This window comes from Austrofundulus limnaeus, unplaced genomic scaffold (genome assembly GCF_001266775.1).
Source record: "Austrofundulus limnaeus strain Quisiro unplaced genomic scaffold, Austrofundulus_limnaeus-1.0 Scaffold559, whole genome shotgun sequence".
Lineage (NCBI taxonomy): Eukaryota > Metazoa > Chordata > Actinopteri > Cyprinodontiformes > Rivulidae > Austrofundulus > Austrofundulus limnaeus.
In genome coordinates, this window is record NW_013952961.1 from 38468 (window position 1) to 51507 (window position 13040).

The 13040-nt window shown below is 38.2% G+C and overlaps 1 protein-coding gene across 1 annotated transcript; it reads right to left on the reverse strand.

Annotated features, from left to right (window-relative positions):
- Positions 1 to 2: 2 nt before the first annotated feature.
- Positions 3 to 4426, reverse strand: LOC106530792 (extracellular calcium-sensing receptor-like; the record flags this gene model as incomplete). The annotated part of the gene is made up of 8 exons (XM_014026504.1): positions 3966 to 4426; positions 3267 to 3561; positions 2904 to 3193; positions 2351 to 2646; positions 1308 to 1513; positions 975 to 1196; positions 752 to 875; positions 3 to 667 (listed from the first exon to the last, which is right to left on the reverse strand). Coding segments are annotated over exons 1-8 (2409 nt in total), but the record flags the coding sequence as incomplete, so codon positions are not given.
- Positions 4427 to 13040: the final 8614 nt, after the last annotated feature.

Consider the following 13040-nt stretch of genomic DNA (forward strand, 5'->3'; position numbering starts at 1 on the left):
TTATCAGGTAGTTTCCGAGCTAGAACAGCTAACACAAAGCAAAAAACAGCCAGCAGGCCAATGTAGCCGAGCACAGCCCAGAAGCCAACAGCAGAGCCTAATGCACATTCCAGGATGATCTTCTCCTTGTATGTGCTCAGGTTTTTCATTGGAAATGGAGGATTGAGAACCAACCAAACAGTACATATTAAAAATTGAATGGCGGTTAAAAACACAACAGTCATTCTTTGTTGTAGAGGTCCAAACCATTTCATGACATTACTACCTGGAAGTGTAGCTTTAAAGGCCATTAAAACCACAACAGTTTTCCCAAGAACACAGGAGATACAGAGAACAAAGATTATGCCAAATGCTGTGTGTCTCAGCATGCAGGACCACTCAGAGGGAGCTCCGATGAAAGTTAATGAACATAAGAAACACAGAGTCAGAGAGAAGAGCAGCAAGAAGCTCAGCTCAGAGTTGTTGGCTTTAACAACTGGTGTTGTTCTGTGACTTACGAAGATAACTGCTGTTATTATGGACAGACAGGCTCCAAAAATAGAGAATGCAGCCAGGATGATTGCTAGGACTTCATCGAATGACAGAAACTCCACAGGTTTGGGTAAACAAGCATCTCTTTCTGCATTAGGCCAATATTCTGCAGGACATTGGAAGCAATCAGGAGAATCTAAAACATAAAAAAGGTTGCTATAGCACTGACATATGTAATGATACAGTATATGTATGCATGCATGAAAATATTTGAAGATACCTGTCATGTTACTGATCTCTCCTTCAGGACATGGTATACAATCGTAGCAGCAGATGGGTTTTCCTTTTTGCAGCACTTTACGAGTTCCTGGAGGACAACTCTCAGAGCACACTGACACTGGAACCTGTCACAACAATATGGACACATTTTTTAGCATTATAAAGCAGCTTGGACTCAGCAGTTCTCAAACTACAGTATTTATTGTAGTCATTAGGTTTATTACTTGTGTGACACCTTCTACCCAAGATATGTTCCTGTTAACCTGCAACTCCTGGCCTTTAGGCAGTGATGAATCATAATATCCTACTGTTATCAACTCAGTGACTCCTCTTTCACTCTTCTGCCAGTTGACCAGCTCATAAAAAGCCACAGGATCACCATTAGCATCAAATGACACCGGATAACCATTGCGTGAAAAGTTGACATTTTTTAGCACACTAAAAATCTGTAAAATGTTTAAAAAAGAAAGAAATGTACAATTCGTGTCACTAACATGCACAACTACCAAAAATTATACCTGACATTAATGTGAAAAAAAGTTTTTGTCATTGTTGACCTGTTGGGGCTCCAATTTGATGTTTGTGTTACACTGAGTGGTAAGATTTGTTTCCTGACACACTGCATTGTGAATGGCATAAGCTATTGCATAAACGGCCTTATACACCATGTTAGAAACTCTTAGCTGAGATGTGTCAGTGTATGGACTTATTAGTGTTTTAATATCTTCATTTCCATCACACACTTTCTTGTCTGAATCAGCATCTGCATACACAAAAACATAGCTATATACAGTATATGTATACAGTATTTCTGTACGTACAGGGTGTATCAAAAAAGCAAATCCAACTTAACATTGTCACCATAGCAAAACTATACATACGTATTACAAGACGAAGCATAGTTTCACCTAAAATTACACAAGAAATGCTTTCTGATAATACTTCATTCATGAATTTCCAGTTATGCACGACCGGACAGCATTGTGTTGAAATTTGGGTCACAATTTGGAGGTGGTTCACTCTGATTTGCAACAAAATTAACACTGACTCGCATCTTTTGCATCTTCTTTCTCTGGGGGTATGTGAAGGATAAAGTGTTTATAACTCCTCCACGCAACCTGCAGGACTTGCAACAGAGAATTGAGCATGAGGTTAAAGTGTTGCAAGAGAATCCAGGCAACATCCTACGAGCCGTGAACGATATGAGATGTCGATGCCATCTGTGTGTTGAGAGGGGAGGGGGACATGCGGAAGGCATTGGACAGTGAAGAAAGTGAAACATGTTTTGAAAATGTCATGAATACACAAAAGAAAAAAAATTCTAAGAAAAAGAAATGAGACGGTGTTAATTTTGTTGCATGTGTAATGCGTAACTGGAAATTCATGAAAGAAGTATCATCAGAAAGCATTTGTTGTCTATGTTTAGGTGAAACTAGGCTTCCTGCTGTAATATGTATAGTTCTGCCATGGTGACAAAGTTAAGTTGGGTTTCCTTTTTTAATACACTCTGTATACAATATTTATAAAAATATATTAAATTAAAAAATACACAATGCAACATGTATTACTCTTCCCATTAGGTTTCATTGCTAAAAATTACTTTTTGTAAGTCTGCAGTTGAACGCTTCCTCCCAGAACTCAGTAAGCATTGAGGAAGCAGCTACTTCAGTGGGAGAGAGATCCAACAGGAAGTTTCTCAGACCTGGAATAACAGATTTCGGAATAGCAACTCCAATGGCTCCTGCACAGAAATTATAACTCGTGAAGACTGGCTCGGCTATCCATCCCTCACTTCCTATCCACTGACGAGGTGGTGAAGGCTCCAGAGCCAGCTCTTCTAACAGTGCCTTCATATCTCCAGAAGCAAAAAAAGCCACAACAAGAAGTGCTGTTGACCTGCAGCAATTATAAAATTCATTTAATAAGCTCATCAATACCACACTAGAAACACATGTACCTTGTGTAACCTATATATATATATATATATATATATATATATATATATCATATATATTAAAAAAAATTTTTCCCTTTTATATATATTTTTTTTTTTTTTTTTTTTCAAATAGTATTTTTCTTTCTTTTAGTTTTTTTTCTTTTTAACACATATTACAACTTTGTACAATCAAGAAAGGATTTTGTCATGTACAAACCTGCGGATAACATCAGCCACTCTTTGGATCTTGCTATGTGGGTCGGTTCGATAGAAGGATTCAGAGTACTCCACACAGATCCCCTCTTTYTTTGCAGCCGGAAGAAAAGATGCCATGCCATAATTTCCATAATCTGTATCTGAGTAAACAGTACCAATCCAAGTCCAGCCAAAGTGTTTCACCAGCTTTACCAGGGCATCAACTTGGAACTGATCACTGGGAATTGTTCTGAAAAAAGTTGGGTACTGCTGCTTTTCTGACAGACAGGCACAGGTGGCAAAATGACTCACCTACATCAAACAAACAAACATGTATGTTGCTTTTATATCAAATATTTTTCTTTTTCAATAACAGACGATTTACCTGTGAGATGTTGAAGGCCCTAATGATGTGCGATATGCTGATGGATCCCAAAGATCCAGAATCACCAACAACAGACATAACCACTCCAGATTGGGAACAATTGTTGCCTTCATAAAACACTGGGTCTTTACCATTAGATAAATGAAATGCTGCATTTGCTGCCCCGGGCCCAGAGGAACACGAGTCATAGATCTGATATCCAAGTTTGATCCCCGGCAGCAGTTCTGTACTGTTGTTTATTTCCTCAATAGCAAAAATCATTGTGCGACAAAACCGCAGATTACGAACATTCATGCTGCACAAAAACAGGTGAGTGCTAAGATGGACATTAAATATAAATCAAAAATACATCAAACATGTAAGTTAGGAACTGAACAAAAATGACAAAGTTTTAAATTACGTTTAATTTGGACTATGGGACACTAATGTCACCTGAATCTAGTATTGCTGTAGAGTGGGATGCTGATTATATTTATACATTGAGTTAAAGGCATCAAACTATAAAAATCATCAATACTTTATTTAATCATTATTTTTATTTAAATTATATATATATTGAGCAAACACATTTGTAATGTAATACACGTAGTGGATTTGATAATGTAGAAAATCATGTTTTCTTGACAGTCGTTGCAGCAAATCACATAATTGTCATGCTTATATCTGTAACAATATTTTCCCACCATTTGTTCCTCTTACCTCCCTGTGCATCTTAAAGCTTCAGGTTTTGTGGTGTAGTTGTAAATCACTGTTTGCAGTTTGTAGTGCATGGAGAAAACACCTCCAATAACAAAGTCACCATCCATTGAAAATGCAGGTAAACGAGCTGTACCTTGCAGGGTACATTTTGTTGATGAATCCTCAGTACTGACACCAGCACCATTCAGAACCTCTTTAGGCAAAATCCTTTGACTCAGACCATTCACCGACCCACCCAGACCAACCACTAACATCAGTGTCAACAAGCTCAAAGCTAATCTTAGGCCCATGATGACAAAACTGAATTCCATTCCTTGATTGTAACTGCTTAGGTGTGAGTTTTTTTTTTTTTTTTTTGCTCATGTTCCTCCTCTAACCTACGTCAGTTTGTTATTCACCAATAACAAGTCAGACTTAATGATGTTTGGTTTTGTATGTCTTTACACATTATTTCCACTACATATTAGTTGTTTTAATCATCTTAAATTACCTTTACACAAAGTTTTATCCTGTTTTTTTACAAACTGTTTAAGTTTTTATTTATTTATTTTTTTTAATATTCAATTGATTTTTTTTTTTCAGAGATATTCGGTCAAACGTAACACAGAAACGTCTGCACCTAGCAGCATGGAATTTGGTAGGAATACTGTTGTTGCCGACCTACACTACACTAGCAAATGGTTTTGCAATAGACCCCATATTTTAAGTGTGGGTTCTATTTCAAAAGCTGATATCTGGACATACAAAAATGGAATATCTCAAAAACTATTCAGCATAGGAACTTCAGATTTTTTTTGTTTATCTCTGATGAAGGGCTATTGTTATATGTTTCTATGCAACTGCCAAATAGAAGTAGGCAAAAGAAAAAAAACTCATGACTGAAATATGTTATTTCCACCCTGTTGTAGCACCAACGTGTGAGAACAGCTTTCCACAGGAACTTTGAACAATACCTCACCTAAACCCCAATCTCAACTGGAGGACAGTGGCCTCTGCAGTTGCCTTCACATCTGGCCGGTCATAAACAGAGCAGGAACTGGGAATACCTCATTGACTAAGCTCTTTGTTAAAACTCTTTGAAGTTTCTCAAAATGGCCAAGAAACAATGTTTTGCCAGACCTCTTGCCAGGTCTCTAACCAGGTTCCAATCAACATTCTAATCCTAAAGACGGTGGTACCTGCTGAGATGAGTCACCAGACAGAACAACAAAGACATTCCTGAGACACAAGTTCATTTGTGATGTTACAGCAATCCTAGAGGCGATGCCCAGAATTACATCATGAGTGAACACTTTATCTGTGCATTTCTGATATCAAGAGAAAAAGAGAAAGAATGTATCTTCTCTCCTGATCCAATCACTGTAATGTTTAAAATCTTGATTTAATCACCATCACAGGTAAAAAGGTATTGAGTTGCTTTGTCTAATCATTTCAGATTTCATTTTGTTAAAGTAGAAACAGGAGCGTGTCACGTGACCCCTCTCAGCCAATCAGGAGTTTTAGGACACCAACAATAGGTTGTATTTGCTCCAGTTCATTTCAGTCTAAGAGAAACATCTGAGAAGTACAGATAAGAGGATTTTAGCTCCGTATTTCTCCCGTTGGGGAGCATTCATTATATATATTTTATTTTGTTTTCTTTTATGTTAATTTTTATTTTTGACGAAATTTTGTTGGGAGGATGGGATTTTGTGCTGAATTCCAGACGCTGAGTTCTTTATGATCTCAGGACTCCAGCCAACTGCAGTGGGGATCAGCAGCTGAAAGCGGGTCTCTGAAGAAAGTTCTGAGTGCGCTACCGGGCTAGCCAGGTTATCAAAGGGACTTTGAATGGGCCAAGCCACAATGAGCAGTCTATTGCTCTGGAGGTAAGCCAACCTCTGGGCAAATGACCCATCCCCAAAAGTACCCGCTGAGATCTGAAGACGTCACCGGGTAAGGATCGCTGGGGTCCCATTGCAGTCGGGGTGTGTACTCTGATCAGGATAAAATCAGCTCAGGATTTTACATAGGTACCAGTGTCCCTCAAAACTTGTCTTTTTATGGTCAATTTAGATAATGGTTCTTTTGCTGTGTCTTAAGAAAGCTTTCATTAGTTTGCTTAGAGAAAATAGGTTAGTGTGAGTGATTTAGTAGCATATGATATCAGAAGCTATTTTGGTTGAGGTGACGTCACATCTACGATCAAATATTTAGAGCTGATTATAACCTGTGTTTTTCCCTGAAAATGAGTTTTTGTGCTGTATTTACCTCTGAACAAATTGCAATACATGGATGAGATTCTAAATATTGATTGCTTTTGTCTGCGCGTTTTATTGTGTTTCACGTGTCTAAAACTGCAAAGAAATAGCGCCTTCATGTTTTGAGATTGGTTGGTCATAAAATCTAGAAGTTATTTTTTTTTCGACAATTTACATTATAAATTAAATTGGTGCCCCTTTTCTGATAAATAAGAGAAATCTTATAATTTAGCGTTAATATCCCCTTACACTGTACATCCATAAACATGATCACATTGTGATATTTGCCACAGATGTTGTCCTATCTAACCTACACACCAACATGCCCAACACCCCCATATGCATCTTCAGTACCTCCACCCAAAACAGTTTCTGCTCAAAATCATCGGTCATTTTACATCATGTCTAATTTTAAAACGTCTACAGTACAATTTCCTGGAGAGATTAGTTCACATACAGTACAGATGAAAAGTTTGGACACACCATCTCATTCAAAGAGTTTTCTTTATTTTCTGCTATGAGGGGTTAGGAGAGTTGTCCTAGAACCGGAAGGTTGCTGGTTTGATCCCCCGTCCAGCTGTCTCAGTTGTTGTGTACTTGGGCAAGATACTTCACCCCTAATGCCTCTGATGTGTGTCCCATCAGTGTATGAATGGGATTGGCACTGATTAGACTCCAAAGAATGATTGTATATGTTAGCTTTGTAGAGAAGAGTGCTGTGTGAATGGGTAAATGAGGACATAGACTGTAGCGTGAAGCACTTTGAGTGTCCCAGATGGATAGAAACCACTATATATGTACAGTCCATTTACCATTTATTTCCATGAATATGAAAATTATAGATTCACACTGAAGGTATCAAAACTATGAATTAGCATATGTGGCATTATATACTTAACAAAAAATTGTGAAACAACTGAAAATATGTTCTTCAAAGTAGCCACCTTTTGCTTGATTCGCACACACTTGGCATTCTGTTAATGAGCTTGTTATGGATTAATTATGCATATCTGTTCTACCTTGACACTGTCCAGTAATCATATCTCATGATAACTAGTTTCGGCTGTTTTACTCTATCGGTCCAGACTTCAAGACTCCAGCAAAGCATGACCTCTCTTATTTTGATAAGGTGTTTCTGGGCTGACAGCCCTGTCATTGGTTAGATGTTCACAGTTGGTGAACTGTGATTGGTTGTAAGCATGTCACAGGATGTTATATTATCGTTTGCTCTGCGCTGATGAGCCAGCCACAACTTGACAGACTTCTCTGATTGACTTCTGCTCTGTTGTTGCTCAAATTAAATAATTTGACGACCATACACGCAGACTTTCTGTGCATTTATTCCAACGTGTTTCTGCATTCTTGGTAAATTGTGCCACCACAATTTTTGGCGTTGTCGTTATCAGCACTGTGGAGAAGACGGAGAAAGTTGCCGCTATGAAACAAAGCTTCAAAGTCAGAGTCAGATGGCCAGCCAGCCCACCCATAGAGAAAGATGAGTAAACTCACAAACACGCTTTCATATGTACTGTAAAAGAAACTTTTTCTTTCTTTCATTTTTTATTGTATGAATAGTAAAAGACAAGAAAAAAAAGAAACAAGACTATAGCTGATCTGAAATGAACTTTGACAAGTAAATGTTGAACAAAATATCTGCCATTATTTTTAAAGAATGTTTGATAACAAGTGAAGAATTTTTTTCTATAATCCTTTTTGTTTATGTGTTTTTATTTCTATGTGGGTTTGGACTCTGCTCTTCGGCCTGAGTCTGGACACTCCCCAACCTGGCCCGTCCACCAAATTTGATCCAGTGGAAAAGCTATCAATCAGAAAAACATTAACTGTTAAGGTAATTAGTAAAGATGCAACCACACATGACACAACTACAAAGCCAACATTAAAACAACAACAACTAAAAATGCTGAAACAACTACTAAATGGGATAACATTTATGACATTTCTAATCCTCTTAAGGGAGGATTGGAYTTGATTGAAGGAACTGATTATGAAGGAAATGCCAAACCTATGTTTAARCCTTTTGGAAAAAGACCTGAAATAAATCATGTAATTATCTCTCCCAGAGCATGGAGAACAAGGCCGGTTAAAAGTGATGAACTTTGGGAATTAGCAAATCAAAATACCTGGTATTTATGGGCACTCTATAGATCAAAGGAAATGACCTCAGAAGAATGCATTATATGCACTAAAGCTCCTGGCTCATTACCAATAGTGATCCCAGAAAAATATAACTCACAGCAATGTGCTGAAGAGCAAAGAGAAAAATGTAAAGAAGATRAATACCAAACCAATGCCCAGTCAAACATACCAATGTTTTTCAAACTTCCAATGTGTGGAATAAAATGTAGCCTTTTATATGGAGCACAGAAAATTCAAAATTATTTGGATATCTACCGTGGTTATACGATCCAAGAAAAATGTACTGAGTTCTCAATCAAAACTGAACAAAACGGACCGCCAACAAGATACAAAATAGATTACGATGCTGAATATGAATGTTTCGCAAGTGGAGGTTTCACAGATAAATGTGGATCTAATGTAGGCAATACAATGGTTAAATGTAATGTAACTTCGGTGCTATCCTGGTTTCCACATGCAAATATGACACCAATCTTTGTAACAACACCTGTTTGGTATTGTCGTGGTAAGATGGGCAGAAACACGTCGAAAGGATGTCAAAAAGACAAAAAGTCTTGCGGGTATGGTCGTAAAATCATTTATTAATGGGCAGACAAAGAACAGAAAACAATCAGGAAGTCTGTTGAATGTCGCCCCCCCGTCATAGGCTGGCAAGCAATGATATACCGTCAGCTAACATCATGTGATAATGAACAACCAATCACAACCTGTTACGTGAAAATAGGTCAACCTGATGCTGACGTCCGGAAGATATCACGAGATATGAACAGTGGTCAGTGTCAAGGTGATACAGAAATAATTAGTCCATGACAATCCCTCCTCTTGAGTAAACAATACTCAATACCAGAAATGGAAAAGGAATAATTATTAAAATGTCTGTTCTACAAATGCATCGCCCAACAAATATAATGGAGAAATATGGCAATGGATTACTGGCATAAGCTGGCTTGTGCAGGGACAACAAAAAACAAATGTGCAACAAAAAATAACAAACAAAAGCTAAAACTCAAAAGTCAAAATAAATTAAACTAAAGTAAAAGCTCCACCCTCCTCTTGTTACGCCTAAGCTAAATCCTAAATAAGCCTAGAACTAGTCCTCTGTGAACGAAAAACCAGATGTTGACAGACAGCAAAACCCCAGCTCCCCAGACCTCAAACAGTAGACCTTAGACAGGTGAAAACTGACCCTCAAATACGTCTTCGTGGCGTTCCAGGCTCGAGGTAATGGAAACCCCCACCCGGGATTACCACAACCCCAGAAAGAAACAAATCATCAAAAAATGCCTGTCGACGGAAGAGTCTCACAGACTCAGCAGACAGGCAGCTAACTTTACCAGGGAACTGCACAAGAGGACAAAACTCTAGAAAAACATAAAAGAAAATTAACAGAACAAAGCATAAAATAAAATAAAAATTAACCCCAAAACATCTAGAGAAGACTAAATGCTTAAAAATCATGTACTCTCATATTATATTCCCAGGAGAGGGAGCCAAATATCAACCCAGGCTTTGTGAGGACATAAATGCATTGCAATTAAACTGGTGGGGTATTCAAAAATTCACAACAATAATAAGCCAGTCAGAAATGCACAAATTRGTTCAGTATAGCAGATGGGACAAATCAAAGTTTCATGGAGGCAGAAAGAAATGCAAACAGTGTGGCAAAAAACAGTCACACACTGTGTAAAACTGTTCTGTTCTCATTATGTCAATAAGGCAGGTTGTGCGTGATCAGAAAACACAACAGAACAGTAAGAATCACGCATGCTCAAGGTGGAATGTGATGATGCTGGAACGATTTGTTATCCCTTGAAAGGACCCCCAGGAAAACGCCAGGTGGAAATGGAGCATCACCCCCCATGAGAAACAGCATTGTCCGTGAAAAAAGAAACACAACACAGAGAGAAAAGACAAAAATTAGTAATAATACAAAAACACTCTGTCAGACAGACATTTCCATGTGTGAAACTGATAATGATTAATTAATCATTCAATTTTAGTTTCTAAGAAACAACAAAACTCAAACACATCAGTTCTCCATCTTATCCTCATTTATAAATAAAACCTCTGTTCTCTGAACAAAGCCAGGAGGAAACCACATGTCATATTCTGTATACAAAATGCACTTATTTCTGCTACTTTTAGCATTAATCCATATTTAGCAATGTAATACAGTCGACTGGCTTCCAGGAACCTGATTCGTAGGTTGTTCCATTTATGCAATTATGGAAGTAACTTAAAGTCCTGTTTGGAAGAACTGATGACATCATCACCTCACACACGGTCTCACATGTACCCCCGCCCCGAGCCGGGTATCCCACGCCCATCTGTTCCTACAGGTGAGAAACAGCGAGCGCGAGCGAGCCCAGGTCGTGGTGCTGAAACAGATCCCCACCAGCCACCCAGATAAATCTCGGCGGGAGATAAAAACCCTGTAAATGGCTGAGGCAACCTGAAACAGCATCGAAGATATGGCAATATGGAATGTTGTGAGATAAGCCGATGTACGAAAAGCGTGCAGCGCAACGCAGGAAGGAGGGTAGACGCCCAACCTCACTAGAGTGCTTTTAGACTGTTTTGCAACAACATGTGGGCAAAGAGGGTCAGATCTGAAATATCCCACATGTGTAAACTAAAAAGATCCGTACGTGAAACTGCAAATACGCGCTARTGTTTCTTGCAGACTCACGGTCACCGTATTTAGTTTTAGATTAAAGAATATGCAAACWGTACCCGTTATCAACACGTTTAACCATGGTTTTATCCCATTTACCTCTGAGGCCTTCTGGTTTTGTTATTGATAAGTGACTGGGCATTGTCGAAAGGTGCAGGGGACCAGCTAACCAAAAAATCATCACAGCAACAGTCCCTGATGTCCACAATCACTGACAAATATATTGCAAAATATAACCAAAACCCAAACAATAAGTAAACAGATGTCTGTTAAAAAAACTAAGGAGGGTCAAATAAACAACCATAGGTAAAACATGTGTTAAACATGCTGTTTAAGTTTGTTGAAGCAGATTTCTTTAAAGTGTTGTTATAAGCTGGCATGAGAAAACTGCACAATTACAGACTAAATATTTCCCAGAACGTTACACAACAAGCCCTTGGAATGTCCACACCCTGGATGCTCCTAATTCACTCAGTCACCGTCTTCATACAAGATCAACATACTTCCCTTACTGCTCCTCACTTCTTTCTCATAGACATCCACAGACCTCCTGACACTTACACTATTCCCCTTTAAAGTTGGACCCGAACATCCAGAGTCTTACTAAGGCCAAGCGTCATGGAGAATGCGTATCCTTCTAAACTGTTCAGTTGTGCTTTAAAATAAAAAACAGTTGACCATTCTGTCAACTCAGCAAGGTCAGTAGAAAACACAAAGATAAACAAATGATATCTAAGAATGATTATTGTTGTCAGCAAGGTCTTGTTCTGACTTTAATCATTCTATCTGCAGATGARCGTAAGATGTGACGTAAACCACTATCTGTAGATGAACAGAATGTCATGAAAAACTACGTCATTAACCCCCGACAATCTAATTCTAAAGCTAAGTTCCTGACGTTACTACATCAGTAATATTCAGCTATTTAGTACTCTAATTTGTACAGGGTGAATATCATTACCCCCTTAAGTCGTTCTAGCATCATACACATTTATGTACATAAAACATTTTATATATCCTACTTCCATATTCCTGCCGTTTCTTTTAGGTGTCCTGCATAATCTTGTCCTTTAGCAAACCGTCTATAAATATCACACCCAGCACGAGGCAGCAGTTTTTCCCCCTGCAAACAGAGAGCCGTTATTCCACACACAGATCCTCCAGCTATGTCACATTCAGAGAACAATTTCTCTTGGCCTGCAAGGCAGTCTCTCCGTGCCCCCATCGGAGTTCACAGTTTTCAGGTTTTCATTCAGCACATTGTCTTTAATCTTCATGATGCAGCTGTCCCATCATCTGGCTTGAACTATGGCCCAACTCAGTGTCTCTGCTCCATCTTTGTGTCATAGCATGTTGACATGAGAAGCGTTATGTGGTTCAGTCCACTTTGTTCTTGTCTTTCCTCAGAAAACCAGCTCACTGAATGCACTGTGCATGTCTCCACTACTCATCCATTTCCAAAGGAAAGCACCACGACCACATACTAAAAGCGACATTCATGACATTAAAATTAAGTGATGCAATGTCCCCACATCAACCCCCCCCTATTCTAATTTTCCCATATTAGGGATCACTACTTTTATCAAGTAAGTGACTCAATGATATGATGTCACCCTGTACAGATCAGGTCACATTTTATTATTAGACAAAATGTATTAGACAAAACTTTACTCCTGTAAATTAAGATCATGAGCTGTGGTTTAACTTGAATGAACTGATTTGAGTCTAACATGCTGTGTTTTATATTGATGCTTCAGATAAACTCTGCTAAACATCAGTTTAACAGCCGTCTAATAAAACTAAAATGGTGATTTTATGTTGTTTTTCCTAAACATCATGAAAATACATGTTTTAAACAATTGTTCAATCTGTACGTCTAAGTCCTTTTTATTCCCTTATATATTTTCCCATTATTCTATTTTAATCTATTTTACTTTAATTACCTTATGTTACTGTATTACAACTCAATTGCTAACACCTTTTTTACATTTTTCTATCATCCAC